The sequence below is a fragment of the Aphelocoma coerulescens genome, chromosome 3, assembly GCF_041296385.1.
Source record: "Aphelocoma coerulescens isolate FSJ_1873_10779 chromosome 3, UR_Acoe_1.0, whole genome shotgun sequence".
Lineage (NCBI taxonomy): Eukaryota > Metazoa > Chordata > Aves > Passeriformes > Corvidae > Aphelocoma > Aphelocoma coerulescens.
In genome coordinates, this window is record NC_091016.1 from 4,869,729 (window position 1) to 4,889,781 (window position 20,053).

General features: G+C 40.2%; 1 protein-coding gene across 9 annotated transcripts; it reads left to right on the forward strand.

The window, feature by feature from the left end:
• The first annotated feature begins 522 nt into the window (after positions 1 to 522).
• PAPOLG (poly(A) polymerase gamma) lies at positions 523 to 19,539 on the forward strand. Of its 9 annotated transcripts, none has more exons than XM_069008903.1 (23): positions 523 to 565; positions 3,174 to 3,332; positions 3,413 to 3,479; positions 4,111 to 4,192; positions 4,276 to 4,385; positions 4,962 to 5,015; positions 6,114 to 6,225; positions 7,092 to 7,181; positions 7,760 to 7,898; positions 8,040 to 8,112; positions 8,195 to 8,315; positions 8,605 to 8,689; positions 8,986 to 9,039; positions 10,565 to 10,684; positions 10,897 to 11,006; positions 12,842 to 12,963; positions 13,051 to 13,220; positions 14,129 to 14,217; positions 14,295 to 14,533; positions 15,420 to 15,491; positions 16,090 to 16,143; positions 16,896 to 16,990; positions 19,284 to 19,539. In XM_069008903.1, the coding sequence occupies exons 1-23, from the start codon at positions 549 to 551 to the stop codon at positions 19,342 to 19,344; spliced, it is 2,295 nt and encodes a 764-aa protein (XP_068865004.1). In that variant the 5' UTR covers positions 523 to 548; the 3' UTR covers positions 19,345 to 19,539. The 9 variants fall into 9 exon arrangements, with proteins under 9 accessions (XP_068865004.1, XP_068865011.1, XP_068865008.1 ...); XM_069008907.1 differs by lacking the exon at positions 523 to 565 and adding an exon at positions 583 to 990 and having other exon boundaries at positions 14,295 to 14,365; XM_069008905.1 differs by lacking the exon at positions 523 to 565 and adding an exon at positions 584 to 990 and having other exon boundaries at positions 16,896 to 17,009.
• Positions 19,540 to 20,053: the final 514 nt, after the last annotated feature.

The following is a 20,053-nucleotide window of genomic DNA, read 5'->3' on the forward strand; positions in this document are numbered from 1 at the left end:
TATATAGTAATTATGTTGTGGTGTGTACTCAAAGCTATTTGCTGATATTAGCCATGTGTGTTAAATCCTCCCGATACCAGCTGTAGTCAAGGGATGCTGGGCTTGCACTTACTGGATGAGAATAAACTAATACAGGAGCGGTTCCTGGGTTTTTTTTAGTCGTCCTCTCTGGATGTCAGGAAGCTGTCAGGAGCCTAATACGAAAGCGAGTCCTGGTTCTCTTACCCCTCCTCTCTGGAAGGGGGTTTGTGAGGAGCGGGAACGTCCTGTGGGAGTTGAGGGGCAGGCAGGTGCGATGCGGGATCCCCTCATGCCGGGGACCAGCCCAGGCTCGGCGGATCTGTCAGCGCCACGGGCAAGGAACATCCTCCCGTGCTGGGCGCTCCTGGCGGCGTTCTGAGGGGATGGGGGGGGCGCCGTGAGGGGACACCGCCCCGCCGCCGCCGCCAGGGGGCGCCGGGCGGGCGGCGCGGGGGCCGTCGGGAAGGGGGCGGCGGTGTAGAAGGGCGGGAAGCGCGGGCGGCGGCCGCGGGCTGTGCGCGCGCGCCATGAAGGAGACGCGCGGGTGAGGCGGCGGCGCCTTCCCGCCCTGCCCTGAGGGAAGAGCGGGCGGGGGTCCCGCCGGAGCAGCCCCGCCAGGGGCCCCGGCGGGCCGCGGGGGCCAAACCTGCCCTGGCCCGAGGGGAGGAATTCTCGGTTGAAATAAATGGTGGAGTGCGGGTGGCGGGGCTGCCTCGCCCGGGTCTCACCGCGTGTGGTGGCGACGCCGTCGCCACGCAACGGCAATGGCGGGCGAGGAACGGCGGTAACGGGGCTGCGCCTTGGTGTGGGGCTGCGCGTCCTGCGGAACCCTGCGGAGAAGTGACTCTCTCTGAGCCTCGGGGACAGGGACACTTGACCTGGCAGCAGCTGCCCGCGGGCTCGGCGCAGCATGAGCTGGTGCGGCAGCGGTGAAGGGTGGAGCTGGGCTCCCTTCGTTGAAGGTCCCAGGTGGTGGGGTTTTTCCTCCTTCCTTGTTTTTCCTGGTTTCTGCTACTGATTTTGGTGGCTCAGGAGCTGATTTCTGGTCGTTCTATCCCGCACCGATGGCTGAAAGCAGCGCCCTGAGCCACATAGCGTGAACTTACCCTTCGACTCTTGGTGTGTGGGGGAGACAACGCCTTGCAGCTTTTGGAAGCTGTAAAGGAGGGGCAAAACCTGTAATAAATCCCTTTAGGTTGGCTTTTTGTGTAAAAGTATGATCTACTAGAGCAGACACATCTTGGAGGTGTTTGCTGTGGTGCACAGATTGTAGCAAGATTTGGCAAAATATTAAACTGCAGCATGATTCTCGTTTAAACAGAAGGCTGATGGGTGAACATCAGCCGTACGTGTTAGGATCCGTAAGATCCCTTAATTGTATGTGCTTGAGAGAACAAAGTAAGACTTTACTTATTTTTTATTCCAAAAGGACAACAAATTCTATGGAGTTTCACTCAGTGAAACTTCCCAGGTGCTGTTTCCCTCACCTCTTAAGTTGTGAAGTCAAACTATCAGTAATATGTATAAGCAACTGGAAAATACCTACTGTTGAATAATTTTATATGAATAATAATTAATAAATATATTTGATGTGAATAATATTAGGTTTATCTAATTGATACTGTGCTTTACGTCAATCTCCACTTATATTATCTATAGGCAGAATGAGGCAATGAAAGGCAGGTGGTGCCTTTTTGGACCTTGGAAAGCTCTTAAATGCTGGTGTAGTCTAAATCCTGTTCTTGTTTTGTGCAAGCTTTATGAAGTGCAAGTCGTGCAATGCAAGCAATGCATAAAACATGGAAGCAGTTGCTGCTGTAGGTGTTTTAATTTAGTTGTAATGCACAGCAACTAAGTACAGGCTTTCCTCTTGTATTTGTTATGAAAATTATATCATAGGAAAGAAAATATTCATTATGAACATTTTTATTTATGAAGTGGAAATTGTCAATGTTTATAAACAAGGCAAATTAGGTCAAGACCTAGTTATGCTTGTAAGTAAACAGATGTTCTGACTGGGGACGCCAGTTGATAAGACTACAGTCCTAATAACTGCCCCCAGCTTTTTGGAAAGCACAGAGAAGAAGGTTTGAAAAATGGGCTTGGAGAGAGCATGGGGTGGGGGGAAAAACCCCTAGGTGACTACAGGTTCTGTGTGTTGTTGCATAAAGATACTTAAAGAGAGGGAGTAAAGGCAACAATTAGAAATGAGGAGCTGTGTAATAAGCTTTTTGTGTTTTTAAGTCAAGTGGTGAAGCTGGCCTTTGAGCATTTCCCAATCTTGTTACAGCCAGAATGGGTCAGGTACCTTAAATAGGTATAAACATCTCTCGCCTAACCCAGCTAATCTTTGAAGTTGTACATGTGTGAAGGAGGAAAATATCCAGCTTAAATAATGGCACAATCACTCCCTTGAGCCTCAGGGTCTGGATCCAGACCCTGACAAGCATGATGAGACCTTCTGGGGTGTCTCCCACTTTTGCTCCTGGTGTTTCTGTAGAGACCCTTGATGTATTAAGCACCATTCTTACCTCGTGTCCCACTCCTTTCTCTCTCCTGGTTTCAGCTGATAATGCAAAATAAGGTGCTTTTTCTCCATTTCCCCCTTTCTAAAACCAGGGGTTTATTTAATAATATATTGAATTTATTGCATCAACTCTGTTTAACAGACCTATATGCCTTTACAATAAACTATAAAGCCTTTCCTGAATCAGTAGAAACCTAACAAAAACATTTAATTAAAAGGAGTTTAATTGTTGTGTTTGGTGCTAGCAGGAAACTGTTGAGTATCCTTAAATTTAAACTGAAATGTCCAAAACTGCTCCTGTCTGTAGGGTTGTCCTTGGTGGGTTTCAAACCTTTTTACTTCCCAGTGATTAGTTTTGATGGGCTAGAGCAATGCAAATAAATTGTGTTAAGATGGCAGCAACTTGGATCATTTCTTACATCCATGAATGCTTTTTTTTTAAAGTAGTGGTGACTTCTAAGTGAGGTCAAGTCATCTAAAAATGATAAGCGAGATTTTTTGTTTTTTCTCCTTTCTGTTAACATTGGGTAAAAAAGCAGAAATGGATTTGTAAAGTGTAAGGTAAAGTGTTTCTGTCTAATAAGATTTTTTTCTCATGTGTACTCATTCCTTTGTTTTCTCCCAGTACTTCCAGGCAGCAGAACCAGCCTCAAGGGCACTATGGACTTACCTCTCCAATTAGCTTGGCTCCTCCTACCGATAAAGATCACATTCATACTCAGAAGCTGATTGAAGCAATGAAGCCATTTGGGGTGTTTGAGGATCAGGAAGAACTCTATCACAGGTATAACAAGACCAAAATTTGTTAATGGTTTGGTTTGGTTTTTTCTTTTAGAGCAAACTTAGCATGGGTTTTCTTTACAGGACAACTGTTCTTGGTAAACTTAATAACTTTGTCAGAGAATGGATTTCAGAACTTGCTGAGAGCAAGGTAAGAGGTTTTTTTTTTGTTTTTATCAAAACAGCTGAAGCCTTTTGATTTAAAAGCTCTGCTACTGGGATCTGTGCTAAAGTTCAACTTTTCTTAAGAATTGAGTAGAGCTGTAGTAACTCCCATTGGAATAAGTTATAAAAGGTACTTCAAGATGAAGATCTCAGAGTCTTCGGGGAACTGAATAAATTCCTGCATTTGCTCAATCAGTTTACTTGCAGCTGTTAACAAAGCCAAAACAAGGCATCGTGGATGAGAAAGATGGTAAGATTGGCACTAATCTTGCCCCAAACAGCCTACAGCATTCAGTCTAGTTTGAAATTGTTACTCTAGACATGCCTTTTGAATGGCTCTTAGGTTGTGTTAATTTATGTGCCTCTGCTGCAGGGAAGGCTAATGATAGGTCTTAATTTGTATAAATTAATAAAAGTACTGCTACATCACCTATAATCTTTTTTTGGAGTTGCAAGCTCAATTTATTTCAGAAAAACAGTATCAACCTAGTAAACTGAAATATATGGGAGTGAGAAGACATTGCTTATGCAGGCTGCTACAGTTTTCCTAAATAACTTAGGAACTTAAACTTGCACAGTGGACAATGCACATCTTAAACTCTCTCTTCTACCCACAGAATCTTCCCCCTTCAATAACAGAACAAGTTGGTGGCAAAATATTTACATTTGGTTCCTACAGGCTTGGAGTACACACCAAAGGTAGTACTTTCAGTGTCTGGTCATAGTTCTGATGGTGGAAAGTGATTTCCAACAGTAAGAGGAGAAATGGAATCTCGTTGCAGGTTCTGACATAGATGCCCTCTGTGTTGCTCCCAGTCATGTGGAAAGGTCGGATTTCTTTCAGTCATTCTTTGAAAAACTGAAGAATCTAGAGGAAGTAAAAAACCTAAGAGTGAGTAAACTCTGCTTGATAGATGTGTACGTTTTACAGTAAGAATATTCATGTAAAAGACTTGAGTTGGTAGTGAATGTCTTACAAGCCAAAATTAAATCAGTCTTGAGTACCCTCTAAACCAGTGGTTTATGCAGCATGAAAATGTTGATGTCCAGCTCTCTCTGTCCTTTCCCCAGTGACTACATCACATAAGAGTTTTTGTGGTCCCTCTCCCCCCCACTATGGTTTCAGAATGAGTCAGCTGTATCAAAAAGCAAGATTTTCCCTCGAAGCTATGCTTTCATCTTGGATGTAGTAGGGGGCTTACAACCACTGAGACTGGTGGTTTGTTGTGCACTGATTGTTGGTTACAATACACAATTAGCCTCTGAATCTCTTGCCTAAATAACTTTTTAATAAAATCTAGTCTTAGGACCATAATTCTGCTTGAGAGTTATTAGCATTTTTTGTCTTTGGAAGGAACTCAGTCTTTATACTGAGTAATTTAGTGTAAATTCTGTATTTTATCATAGTATAGGAAAAGCTTTAAAGTAGCAAAAGGATGTCTTATTACAGATATCCTCTCCTTCACAGGCCATTGAGGATGCATATGTACCAGTTATCAAATTTGAGTTTGATGGCATTGAGGTAAGAATTTTAATTTTTATTTGGGTTTTCTTTCCCTTTAAGTGAGATTTCTTTTTTTCTTGCTTTGGAGTAGGATTAACTTTTTCGGGGACTTAGGATCATGCTCTTTTATGAGATTATTGGTACGTTGCAGCATATTTAGGAAACTGTAATTAAACAGCCTGACCACAACATATCCCAGAAGAAGTAAAATGGGATCTTCTAGGAAAATAAGCCCCTAGGTAGCCTGGCAAGTGTGGGAACATGAGGGACATCTTTTTTTAAACCCATGCTGCAGACCAGGGTAGCCTCCTTGGATAGCATTTATCTCCCAAGGATGTGCAGAGTGGGAGTAGAGGCAGTGTCCTTGCGAACTCCCCTGAGCTCTGACAAGAGCTCCCTTTCTGCAGGGGGTGTTCATGTTGTGGTTCACTGCATGAATCACCTGATGTTTTGTTGCAAATCAAAAATGAAGTGCTTGTGAGACAAACAACATGGAAAATGAAAAGTAAAAGTACTCATTTGACTCCTGCCTCAGCTTGTCAGCTGCAGGAATCCTTCTATCTGGAATACATTTCATGTAGATTATAAATACCTACTTGCTGTAATACCTAAGCAAGTTACTGCTTGGTATTACTATCATGGAGACACTTATTCAATGACCTCCCTGTGGCCTTTATCTGCTACAGACATTCACAGAATAATTGTCTTGCCTCAGACTGTACCAAAAACCAGATGCTTAAGGCCTTACAGCGTAAAGAAAATGCTTTCTCATTTGCTGAAGTATAGTTGAGGTGATTTAAATTTATGTCTTAATGTCATGGTTAATTTAAAATTTAATTTTAATAGGAATTCTAAGTTTAGAGTAATCTTTCCAGCTTTCAAAAAAAACCCTTCCTTTCCTTAGCTTAAAAAAAAAAAGAGGTGGTTTTGTAAATAAATTGGGAACTTAGAGTAGTTTTCTTGTTTTCTGTTAAATAAATATCTGTGGTTACATAATTCTAAATACAAATGTTAACCACTCTTTTTAGAGCTGAAACTCTAAATGTCCTTCACTAGTGTCCTGTTTGCAAACAATGCTGCATTGTAAGTCATGGTTGAAACTTCTTTCTCTTGAAGATTGATCTCGTGTTTGCAAAGCTGTCTTTGCCAACGGTTTCCGATGATCTCGATCTCAGGGATGACTCGTGCCTCAAAAGCCTGGATATAAGATGCATACGGAGCTTAAATGGTGAGCATGTTCTGCACACCTTTAAAAAGACATTGAAATTGGCATGGAATGCACATTGCACTATTTCTGTGCAAGATGCAGAAACTGATCTCCTGTGTACTTCAGTTCTGAGGAGGTGACCAGAGGGCCTAAATTTAGATATTTCAAGGAGTTGTGTGTTTACATAGACTTGTGTTTCGTGTTTGTTTGATTGGTTTGTGAGCAGTGCTCCAGTTTGCCCCAGAAACTCTGATGACTAAGTAGGGCACTTGATAAGAATGTATGAATGATAAAGAAGGTAGTTCATAAAAAAAAAAGGAATTAAAATACCTGATGTCCAACTGGCTTGCTGTTTAACACCACTTGGTTTAACGGCTGTCAAAAGAAACCTAGCTTTTGGAATCACAGAGTATTTAGGGTTGGAAGGGACCTCTGGAGGTCATCCAGTTCAACCCCCCCAGCTGAGGCACAGTCATCTGGAGCAGCTGACCCAGGAATGTGCCCAGGTGGGTTTTGAATCCCTCCAGACAGGAATATTTCACAACCTCCCATGGCAACCTGTTCCAGTGCTCTGCCACCCTTCAATGGAAAGTTCTTTGTGCTGAGGTGGAACTTCTGGTGTTTTAGTTTATGGCCAACACATCCTGTAGAGAGGCTTTATTTAAAAGTTGTTAGTTGTAGTCTAAACAGTGAAAAGGCTGTTGAGGGCACCAGTTACCTAAAGTGATGCTGAATGTTATGTGTAGTCTATAATTTTTAAGGTAATACAAAGCAAGTAAACCAAACTTGTTTTCCTAGACTTGAACCATAAGCTGTTGATCCTATATAGGAACACCTGACTTGTACCTGTTACCGGGAACTTCTGTGGTTCACCTTTTGTCTTGCAGGCAGCAGGGTTACAGATGAAATACTGCGCCTGGTGCCCAATCTGGAGAACTTCCGGCTCACGCTCCGTGCTGTTAAACTGTGGGCAAAACGTGAGTGATGGGGTGGTTTGGGATCTTTAAACTTTTCAGAGGCACCTCCTGCTCGCTATCGGATGTACCGCAGCTTTGGATTGCTATTTAAGTGGCAGTTGTTATATCAAAACCCTTTTAGTTCGTGGTCTGTCCATGGGGTGAATTCCATGTGTTTTTTAGTGGGGGTGGAGTTCAGAGAAGAGGGGAGTGCTTATGAGACAGGGCGCTGCATTGTTTATCAGGAACCCGACTAAAAATAATAAAAATTCCCAATTAAGTGTAAAAGGAATAAGAAAATCCTGTTTGCCCGTGTGGCCAGAGCAAGTACTAGAAGAATGGCAGAACTTTTCTCTTAAGGGGAACTGGAGTGAAGCAGTAGGTGTAGCAGCACAAGCAAGTTTCACAGTAGCAATATTTTGGGAAGTGGTGTTGTACTGATTCTTTTTCTCATCACTATAAGGACCAGCAATTTTGGCCTCACTGCACTGCAAAAATAAATGACATTGAGGCTGAAATATATTAAGTGTTCTATAGATAGTGCAGCTGGTGCTGTGAATTTGAAAGACCATAGACTAACTGCATGGTATCCATTCTAGGACGTGGTGTTTACTCCAACATCATGGGATTTCTTGGTGGAGTCTCCTGGGCAATGCTGGTAGCAAGAATATGTCAACTCTACCCAAATGCTTTGGCCTCTACTCTCGTTAACAAGTTCTTCTTGATTTTTTCAAAATGGTAAGAGCTGTTTATTTTAATTTTCATCAAGAAATAACACTTGTAATTATATAAAGATGTACATTGACAGCATCCTGTGCAGCCCTGAATTGTAGAGCAGATCTTAAAACAGACACTCAGTTACTGCCTTGTCTTCTATAGGGATTGGCCCAAGCCAGTATTGCTGAAACGTCTTGAAGAGAGCTTTCTTAACTTACCTGTCTGGGATCCTAGGGTAGGTAGCCATTGAATTCAGAAGCCTTAAAACTTTCTTCTGACCTAAACTGGTGCTAAACAAAGCTGTTGTAACCTCGTAGGTGAACCCATCAGACCGGTACCACGTGATGCCCATCATCACCCCGGCCTATCCACAGCAGAACTCCACATACAACGTGTCTGTGTCAACACGAGCAGTCATGGTAGAGGAGTTCCAACGTGGTAAAGTACATTCTGTGCTTATTAACTGATTAAACAGTCTAATTCTTGCTCTATGAAACCACGTTATCTGAATTAGTTTTGTGCAGTGAGGTGTTCTAGTAATAAGATTTCTCTGGGAAATACGCCTATTGCAGGCAATAAGGGACCAGTTTTCCAATAAGCTGTTGTAGATCTGCATTGTGTCAAGGGAATTCCTGCTTTTTGTTCTGTCAGTTACTGTTACAATATTCTAAAGTTTGTCATGGTAATCTTTAAAAGGTAGTAATAAGATTTTCAACTATATTTGTAGGTCTTGAAGTTACTGATGAGATTCTCAAAGGAAAATCAGACTGGTCAAAGCTCTTTGAACCACTGAACTTCTTTCAGAAGTATAAGTATGTATGAAATCTGTTGTCTGAATTTGAAATTATTTACTTAGTGGTTAGCATAATGAGTTTTAACTTGGGGCCTAAATAGAAGATTGTATTGATATATTTCAGTTTGGGTTTTGTTTTTTTTTTAAAGAAACTGGAGGGGGTCATAGAAATTTTGGTACGTATAAGCATAGGGAACATAGGAAAAACTGTCTCATGCCACTCATACCATTTTTCCTACCAAAAATAATCATCTGAAATTTAGAATATAGAATAAAGTTTTGAGCAAGTGTATTCATTTTCCTTTCTTCTTCTAGACATTACATTGTGCTGACTGCCAGTGCCTTTACAGAAGAGCACCACTTAAACTGGTAAGCCTCGCTTTAAACGTGGGTCCAATGCAAAACTGAAACTCAGTTCAATGTTGTACCATATTTTTGTTAATTGTATTAACAAATAAAGTCTGTAAGTATGCAACTAGGCATGGAATACACCCCCTTCCCTCCCTGCTTTGAAGACCACTGTTCTAGAGCCTTAGACTTGATTTCATAAAGAGTTTAGTATTTAAGGACTAGGTTGCACTCAGTGCTAGATTGCACTGGTGTGTAGTCAGCCTATTCCAGACCTACTTTCCTTCAATGAAGGCAGATATGCCAATAATTACTTGCTTAACCTATGTGAATGTGCTGACTCACTGTGAATTTTGAAATAAGGGGAAATAGTGAGGAATTAGGCACTGTAATGCATGTTTATTGACTTTCCAGTGGGTTTCTTTGCTGAGAAATGAGTACTTTGCTTGGTTTGCTCAAGTAAGCAAACTCAGTGTAACAGACCCCCTTTCTGAGGGCACCTTAGTTTTGCTTCAAAGTTTGGCTTGTGCTTTAAGTTAGGTAATTCTTGTGCCATCTCTAAAAAACAGCTTAATGTTTAAAAATAGTTTTAATACGTAATACCTTTTATCTGAACCTTCTAATATATCCATTTAAAAACCTTATCAGCTACACCTTGATATCAGTCACAGGTTGTGTACAACAAGGTGCATGGGCAGAGGGCCAATTAATTTTTAATATGAAATGTTCTTGAGTGAACAAATCTTACTGTACCTCATAATAAGGACAAGAGAAATTCTGGCTCTGGTAAGAGCTGATGTTTTTGTAGTGACAGAAACAGAGGCAAATTTTTCCAGTTTTGCAGCTGGGAGAAACAATATAGCAGAAGATAAATTTGTTCAGTTTATTTTAAGAAAAGGTTTAGTTTACCAGTTCTTGGGTGGATTTGGGAATAGATAGCACATCTGTGTTATTCATCAATGTAAGATACTTCTGAAGAACATACAGATTTCTGACTGCTTTTAAAGTTAGCAGAGTTTTAGGTAGAAGGCTGAAATGCCACTACTTTTTTGAAATTAAAGCTCTCATGGTGATGATTCATTTCTTAGGGAAGTTTCTGATGGGACTGTTGACTAGATCATTTGTTCATTAAATTCATATTTTTCCATTTTCACTGATCAATCTACAGGAAAAATTGCATCGTGGTGTGCTTGAGCCTTTTCAAAACCACTCTTCTTGATCCGTGTGGCAAAAAGGAGTTTTGCTGCACCCCAGAGGTGCTGAGATCTGCTCCTTGTTATTTTCATCATAGGTTATAGGTGGAAGTGTTGTATCTGAACTGTTCAGAGTACATGTAAAACTTACTTATCTGTCTTTAGAAACAAAAGCACAGATGTCACTGGAAACATCTCAAATTACAGTGTGTGTGTGTGATATAAAGATCTAGTGTCTGCTCAGCTGTATGAAACTTGGTACTTATTGTTTGGTTAACACTCTATTACAAAAACATCTAACTGATGTGCTGGATCCAGTTAAAAATTAATAAAGTACCTCTTGTTCTTATTAGGATTGGCCTCGTTGAGTCTAAAATCCGTGTGCTGGTTGGAAACTTGGAAAGGAATGAATTTATAACTATTGCACACGTGCAGCCACAGTCTTTCCCTGGCAACAAAGATCTCTACAAACAGTGAGTTTTGTTATTTTTCTGAAGTACAGTAGGTGCTCTAACAGGCAGGGTCCTGAGCATGGAAGATCTTTTTAAAGAAGGGAGAACATCAGGAAGAAGTACTCTGAGAATTTAAGTCTGGGATGGCTCTAAACTAAACAAGTAAAATGTACTAGAATCCAAATCACTGGTATCTGTGCCTAACTAAGGTTTGTGAATCTGTATTTTTTTAGGAGTGGATATGTATCAATGTGGTTTCTTGGCCTTGTATTTAAGAAAGCAGAAAGTGCAGTAAAGACTAACGTTGATCTAACACATGGGATACAGTCGTTCACAGATACAGGTAAGGCTCTATTTTTGCTCTAGACTTGCAGGGTTTAGTTCTTTTTATTCCAGTGGAAATTGCTTCACAAAGTGAATTGTGCTTCCTTCTGTTACTAGATATCCCTGTAGATAGCAACATAAAAACATTAGCTTGAAAAACAGGTTGTGTTGACACTTTCTCAAAGTGAGGCCATCTTGAAACAGAAGTGTGTTACAGTCATACATCATGTACCATATGCAAAATAAGGGTTCTGTAGCTCATAGTGTAAAGACTCCCAAAGGAGCTGCATCTTCTGTAGGGGGCAGTCAGATGTGAAGCCCAGAGATGCCCATTTGCTGGGATAGCTATACTTGTCAAACAGTAGTCAGCTGCTGAACTGTGAAAGTGGGAATTGACTGTGTCAAGCTCTGAAATGAGTTGTTGATGGTATTTTCCCAAGACAGTTTGTGTATAATATGATCCTAGAACTGTGAAGGTCGCTGGGTTGTCACATTTTAATTACATGCAGTCTTGCATGTAAATTTTCATGTTCATAAGTCTGATACTACTTTTGATAGATGTAGACATAAATTAATATTGCAAGTGTTGTTAGATAATGCTAGAATAATAAGGAAACCAGGCTATTCTTCTGAAGTGACAAGTGTGTTTGGACAAAGAGTTCTAAACAGTGAAATCCTCTGTTGGAGTTTATCCGTATTACCAGCATGATGACCTGTGTGTTATCTTGCTCAAACAACAAGTAAATGCAGTAAAACCTGACCTTCTAAGTTCATGCTTGGGATATGAGAAAAGCACAGAAAAATGCATCAAAACTCTTGTCTGAGTTACAAGCTCAAGGTGGGGTGATTTCCTCAGACTTGCACTGTTATCTGTGCGTGCACATTACATCCAGTGGCAAATGTAAATTATGTTAATGAGATTTACATGCTGCTAAGAGGCCAGAACTAATGGTAAATCCTTTATGCACAAACATTGTAGTATGGCTGTGTGCTCTTACTTCAGTGAAGCACAGCCTATGGTATTGGTTGGATAGAGGACTTGAATCCAGAGAGAATTGAACAGAAAAGCTGTTCCTTGAGAGGTGTGAAAACCTTTCGCAGCTGTGGGGATGACCAGTAGTTCTGTGCTAGAGAGCTGTTGTCATGTGCCTTGACTTTGAGAGAATAATTTTAGAGGGCAAAGACTACTTTCAAGTTGATGAGCTCAAGGATGGAAGACTCAGTTTGGAGGGCTTTTGTTCAGTGAACTTTATTTCCCTTTTATGTACAAACATTATTGAATTTCCTTAGAAGTAACTGTCCATATTGGTGTGTATGTTCTTGTCTGTGCTTTTATTTCCTGTCTGGTCTCCTGTAGAAAGCCTTTTAATTGCATGTCCTTGCTTTGATTCCCACTCTGCATGTTAGTAAGCTGACTTTCCAGTTATGCTCATGATAGGCCAGTTAGATAAGCTTATCTAAATGTGACTTAATTCTGTAGTAACTGTTGTGCTGCTATAGCATTTTTCAGTTGCATAAAAGGCTGTTTGCAGGCAGTTGAGAAAAACCTGTTTAAATTGTAGGGAGTCTGTTAAAGCAGATGTCCCTAAAATCCAGTCTTGCTTCCTCAGACAGAGAGAATTTATAAATGATTATTTGAACTCAAATAGCTGTTGTGGGTGGTCTGTAGTGAATGTGAAAGGGGTGTCATAGGTCACATTCATCCTCTTGTGAGTTTTGGGAGTTTTGTGTTCACTTAGGCTGGGAATTCTTCATGTGGGCTGGGCAGACATGTCCCTAAAGGAACCATCTGTAACTTTGACAGGTACTAATGCAAACATCCCCACTAAGCTACAGCACTGTGTTTGATGTCAGTTTACAGGCAGGCCAGTGCCCTCAACATCCTAAAGGAAGGTATGAAGATTGAGGCAACTTACGTGAAGAGAAAGCAACTCCATTATTTTTTGCCAGCAGGAACCTTACAGAAAAGAAAGAAGGTATAATAAAAATTTGGCTCTTCTGGTAATTTTTAATAAAATCTTTAATAATTACTTGAAGACTTTATTTTTTCACTGTCGTTTCAGCAAAGGGTGTCAGATATTAGTCAAAATAATAGTGGACTTCAGTGCAAAAGGTCTTCTTTAGGTGAAAGCTGTTCAGATGGTTCCAAAGACAGAGATTCCAGAACACCCCCTAATTCCTCTTCGTTAAATAAGATATCTAAGCTGGACATCTCTACAGCAGAGACAGAAAGGTTAGTGCCATAACCTTGGAACTGTGGAGAAGCTGCTCTTAACTGACTCACAATGTAAATGAGGTGTAGGATTTCTTGTTTGAATCTATGTGGATCATAAGCATGTGGAGAGCTCTAAGAGCTTCAGGAACAAAGCTGGAATCTCCATTGGGCACATGGTAGGAGACCAGGTTAAAGGAATTCTTGAAAAAACTAAATGTACATGAACACATAGGTAGGAAGAACTTGATACCAGGGAAATTATTTAGTCTTGAAGATAAATCTTCATAGGTTAGCGTGTAACTTGAAGCTGGAGTATTTTATGTGCAAGTAACTGTTCTTTCTAACAAAAAGTTGATGCCAAGTAGATTGAGTTCTAATGAAGTACTGATCTTGGTCCCAGGAACACTAGAGCTGTGCTGACTTAGCAGAGTGGTATGAGAACTCAGGCAGTAAAAGTGTCTGTCACTTCCTGGGAAGTCTATTTATCCCTAAACTACTCCCAAAGCACAGGAAGAATATGTAATCTTGAGAGTAATTGCCCAATCCTACCCAACCTGCTCTGTTCAGACTGTTTGATACTATAGGAGTCACATGAAAAACAAAAAAAAAAAACCAACAAAAAATTGTGTGCACATCTGGGTAGAGCAGAATGGTTCAAAGCAGCGCAGTGTGCTGGGTAGACTAATCTGGGAAAATATATCAGGACATAAAAGCTCAGTAAAGAAAATGCTCGAGTTTAAATCTGCAGTCTGAAATTCAGCAAAATGATGGTCTGGTGCTATGTTACCTGGGAGGTTGTGTTGTTTAATAGAGCTCTGACAATGAGCTAAGGAGGTCGATGTTTGTCTTGCATGCACTTTCTGGAAATGACAAATACAGTATTTTACAAACTGGCATTTTATAACTCTAGTGTTTGACTTTTATAGAAATGTTGAATGTCAGAGTTGTAGTGGTGCCAACAGTGTAGCTGAGCCATCAACGTCTAAGGGACTTTGCATTCCTGTGACTGATCCAAGTATGTATTTGAAGTGGTAGGTGGAATGTGGTTTTAAATTTCGTGGCCAAACTCTAAAAGCCAGGTGTCTCCTACAGAAATGGAGGCTACAGTTGCACTAAGAACATCGGGACCTCCAATTGGTTGCACCATTCCAGGATATAACACGGTTTGTCAACTCAGAACGTGTTTTGTGCAAGGACAGCATAAATTAAGTGGGACTCTAATCACGGATCCTAAGAATGCTTCACCTAAGCAACATTATTCACCAACCTCTAAAGTATCTCGTCCACCTACATCGGGAGAATGCCCCCAAAAAGCCATAGATGGAGAAAAGGCAAGAAGGGGGGGCTAGGCCAAGGAGGGTTTGAAGTAGTACTAATTACTGTTGTAGAACAAATGAAATAACTGAAAAGAAATGCATTTACACATCCCCAAAGGATTTGGGAATTTAAATTTAAACATATCTAGTTGTACTAGAATGTAGATGTGAGAAATTGTAACGAATATAATGTATAACTATTAACATATTTTCAGGATCTGGCACTTAGGGACTGCTTCTCATCTGGTGCCAAGGTCTCTAAATACTGCTGTACTTATCTGTCGCTGCAATGGCCAATTGCTGAATGAACTGTCTCATCTGGAAGCAGTTCTTAATTCAGAAAAAAATCATATTCAAATGAAGAAGATAGGAATCTTAGAACTGTACAAGTATGAGCTAATCTGTTTCTGGCAGATGCTTTTTGAATGCCTGTTGACAGTTTTGCTGCTTTAAAAGTCAGCAGCCTACTCAATAGGTCATTACTTCTCAAATGGTAGTGTGGAGTTGCTTGTTAAATCTTGGTTTTGTGGAACTTTTAGATTAATATTTCATTTGTTTTATTGCTACATGTAAATCTCCTTAAATAGCTGTTCTTGGAGCTTGACCTGTGATTTGAGGCACAAGCAAAGAACAACTAGAAAAAGAACCCTCAGTTTTGACACTTGTAAAGGATCATCTTGTAGAACTGTTATCTAGTACTGAATATTGCAAGTACAGATTTCAAGGTTTGGGTAGTAGGACTTCTTCAGAGGCTTGACATTCCTGTGGGGTAATGGTGGACTTGTATAAATATTCTTTTAAGAATGGCCCCTAATACATTTAATGTGTTGACTGGAAGCTGTACCCAAATAAGGGAATTTTAGCACAGCAATTATTTTGAGTGTGTATTTTGTTCCTCCAGCTAAATGTGTGGGACTCCAATTTCACAGAAAGCGGATGCCCTCAAGATGGGAGGAAGAGAGCCACAAAAAATGTAATTTTAAGTGATTTTTCTCAGTGGACTAACTGAAAAGAGGAATAGTTTAGTACCTAGACTGCCTCACATAAATACTCTGCATGTTTACTGATTGAAACAAAAATACACTTTTTAGTTTAGCTTATTTCAGTCCTCATTCCCCAAATATTACACTGGTGTGACCTATCTTTTAAATGTTTGATTTGGTAGTGTCTAATTCCTTGCCATGCTTGAAATAATACTGAATTTTCTTTCTTTGAATTTTCTTTTTTAAACTACTTGTTTCACTGGTGTAAATTAAAACTGCTATAAGGACCAAAGCATTTGGCCTCTCAAAGGCAAGATAAAGAGCTTTGCTATTCATGTAGCTTGTTACTGAGGCATAAACTCTTGAGGGCACACCCTCAAATGAAGATGAGATCTTGTTGGTCAAGGTTGAAATACCTGAACCACTGTCTGTGTGGTTTTAGGGCTTCAGGATACCTAAACCCACCCTCTGCGGGGTGGAGGTTGTTAATGCATGTATGATTTTAAGGTATCCTAGCTGCCAGAACTTGCTGCCTCTCAGTCAGGAACCTGGCAATACTGCCTAACAAATTCCTTCTGGCTTTTTTAGGGTGTCCTTGATGGAAAATCCATGCAGATTCCAGTGATCACATCAAGATCACAGGTATTTATTGTGCTTTTGTATTCGTAGGTAAAGCAGAGCTAGCATTTTCATTTTATGTAAGATTTGTGTACCATTAAACTTGGTGGTTTGAAGATTAGTAAGGTTTTACCTGTTGTGCTTTCAACAAATTAAATAACTGAATGACCTTCACAAAAGTAAAGCCAAAGTTTCCAAGTTTTGAACTTGAAAAAACATGTTTCTATGCTCTCAGACACTGACAGTTTGTCCTGCTTTGGTTCTCTTGTACTGTTATCAGTACTTGCATACTGGTTTCTGTGATGAGACATGGAAGCTTTGAAGTCTATAGGTGACTTTAACTGCTGTGTGTCCTGTAAAATGTTGCGAAATTGAGGGCTGTAAGACTGGAAGTGATCCAGACAGTAGAGACTCTGTTTTCCTGATCCATGGATATGAACAAAATCTTTCTTTACTGTGCTGTTGAGCAACTCACAGCTAATTTCCAACCCTCCCCCCCAGTCAGGGATATACTTGTCTCAGTTCATGCAAGAGAATTGTGCAGAGGGGAAAATGCTCTTCCTCTGCATATGGTGATAATTAAACAAGTGGTGTGGTGGAAAAAAAAATCTTCTCTGAAAATGGGTCTGGGCCCTACTGATTTGGTACATAAAGAATGTCATATTCAGCAAGGAAAGGGTTTATCTGCTTCTACTTTTGAATTAATGAATTTAAATTCATTAATTAATTAAAAATTTCTTTTTTCTTTTTTTCTTTGGCCTGTTTGTGTGTTATAGAGGCTTTCCAGTAAAGAACTGCCAGATTCTTCATCTCCTGTTCCAACAAATAGCATTCGCATTATTAAAAGATCCATCAAACTTACCCTTAATGGGTAAGTGGTTGATCTCCAGGTGAAGAGGATAATCACTTGTTACCACTCCTTACTCTGAATGTGTGTTGTAGTTACTAACAAAGGTAGAAGGTTACTGTGGCTGTACTGTAACTGACCAGTTAAAATCATGGTCTTATTTTTATTCTGTTGTTAGATGCTTGCTTCCTTTTGAACTATTCTTTGCATGGGCTTGTAACAGTTACCTTTATGAGTTTTTAAGAAGTCTAAATTGCCACCAGCTGAAGCAGCTGCTAAAACCAACCTGTCCTGTGCCTTGGATTCAAAATGTATATCATCAGGGTTAATTAGTTGCTGCAACCACATTCTGTTTTCAAGTGTTTATGAATGTGCTTGTATTCATCTGTGTTTGCCTAATTCATGTGCATATATTGTTCTTATCTCCAATTATTTTCCCATTTGGCACTCCTGTGCATCTCTCACAATGGTGCTCAGCTTCCTTGGCTTGCAGCCTTCCACTGTCTTGCACAGCCATGCACTACACAGGTATTGCCTCCCATGGAGGCCCATAAATGATTTCAGTATTGAAGGAAATGCAGCAGAGGATGCTGCCAGGTATGGAGATGATAGTCATGTCCCATGCTGTGTTGTCTGATACTTTTTTTTGTCTCAAGACTGCTCTCCAGCATGAGACTTGAGAGGTTTTTTGTGTCACTGGGTAGTAAAGCCCAACTCTGAACACACAGCTGAAGATGCATTGAAACACTGCAACAGCTGAGGCTGTCCTGACACTACTGCCCACCTGCAAGCTGTGTGCAGAAAGTGGTTTCAGAATCCCTGAGAGCTGTTCTAAATGCTTGCGTGAAAACCTGTAGTAGTCCTGAGTCTGGTTCTGTAAACTGATAACACTGCTTACCCAGCTAAGTGCATTAGGGGTTTTGGGGGGTGGGGAGAAATTCTGATCATATGAAACAAGTATTATGCTATTTCTCTATTGTAATTTCTTCATCATTTGGTGGTTTCATAAGTGAACTTGTAAGTTGTTTTTCCAGAGTATTTTTGTATGTACTGTAAAAAACTCTTCAAAGTGAAATTTAAAATCTTTAGTCTCTCTTTCTTTTTTTTTTTTTTTTTTTAGTGCAGATGAGATCTGCTTAAAAAATCTAAACAACTAAACCAACTCTAAGGGATGGGAGGAAGGCAGTGCCAGAAAAAAGTGTTCTACAAAATGATAATGTCATAGAATCATTTAGGATGGAAAAAAACGTTTAGGTTAGAGTCCAGCTATAAACCTGACACTGCCAAGTCCACCACTAAACTGCCATGCTAGAGTGAATCTGAGGAGACCAGGAACACAGTTTTGCTTTCCTGCTTCTGGTAGATCTGGGGTTTGATTTAATGCCCTCTGAATTTTGCAGTTTGCAAACTGCATGACTCCGCTGAAGTCCCAGTTTGATATGTGGACAAAGATACCCCTGAATTGTTTTAAAATGAGTTGCTTGTCTTAAAGAGCAAATCTGAGCTCTGAACATCTTAAGTATCTACCTTAGTGACAAGATTGAAGGACTGTAAAGAAATAAGAGGTGGTATCTATCTTGTCATGTCTTAACTCTTTAGCATTCCCTCTGCTGCTACTATCCCAAACCTATGGAGAAAGCATGACTATATTTATCATCTACTTGATTTTTTCCCTCACCCTCTGGTTTCCAGCTTGCTTCAGGTGCAATTTTACCCCTTAGAAAATTGACCTTAGTGGGTTTGAGAGGCCTTACTCTTCCTTCTACCTCCAAAACCCCCAAAACTTAGACTGCAAAGCTTTGATTTAGTCACAGGTTAAAGTTAAGAGAGTACCCATATTGCCTAAGTAGTTTTTAGCAGAACTACACCTTGGGTTTATAAAACAGTTGCCTCAGTTTTGTGACCTGTTCTAAAACAGTGGTACTCAAATATTGTCACTTCTGTGTACCAGTTACAGTAGGTATTCAACTTCAGCACCTGTGTAAATACAAATCTGTCAAGAATTTGAAGGAACTAAAGCTGAAGTAGGCGATAAGATAAACAGCAAAGCGAATATGGGGAGTGTTTTGTAGTAGACTACAATCCTGTAATATTCCCATGCTTTTAAATTCTTCCACGTGAATATTCCAAGACTGCTTAAGGGATGATTTTCCCATAGGCTCAATGTCAGCACATGCACTTCTGCAATTATTCTCAAATTAAACTAACGTCTTTAGTGCATATACCTTTACACAAATCATTTTATTTTACTCTTGCTTTGTGGTTATCTTCTCATTGCTCTTTTTTAAAACTTTTTTATTTTCCTCCTCCCTCTTAGGGTTTTAAGAAGAATGTTCAGGGTTTTGAGAAGAACATTCAGGAAGAGTTTAGGTTACTAGTTTCTCAGACTTGATCCACTGGTGAATTACACGTCTTATCTTAATGTATCTTGACATATAAGATGTCAAGTGTGATGTTCAGTGACGTCAGTGTTCTGGAGTTTCCCTGGATGTTGCGGAAGCTCGATGCTGCTCCAGGACTCTGCAGATTAGAATTCAGCTGTTTGTAAATAAAGTTCAAACTTATTCAACTTCAGTGTTCTCCTCTGTTAAAGTGATTGAAAGGGAAGTTACTCCTGCATAAGGACTCAGTGAGCGAGGCTCTTTGGTATCAGACTTCTTCCAAACGTTGCTCTTTTCTCTCTGCTTTCTTAGCTGGTTGCTGGGTGCGTGGCTTGAGATGAGGGACTCATGCTCAATCTCTTCCACGAGGAGCAGCTCTGTAACTGAAATTGTGTCTGATTAGTAACTTTGACCAAGAAATTCCTTTGCAGGAATTAACATCTGTGGTTTTACTCGTTAGGTACAAGCAAAGAAGCAGTTCATGTGAAATCACCTACATTTTGGCTGTAGCCATTGATTTTCCTGTAGAAACTGAGAGAAAGTAACAGAATACGTACTTTTTGCCTTAATGAGGAAAAAGCAAAGAGGAAAAAAGGTATCTAGAAATTTGTTAATCTTGACTGTGGGAGAGAGGGGGCTTACTAACCTTCTCTTATGTAATGCTTAGTGACATAAACTGTTGACACTAAAAAGACCAGCAAAAACT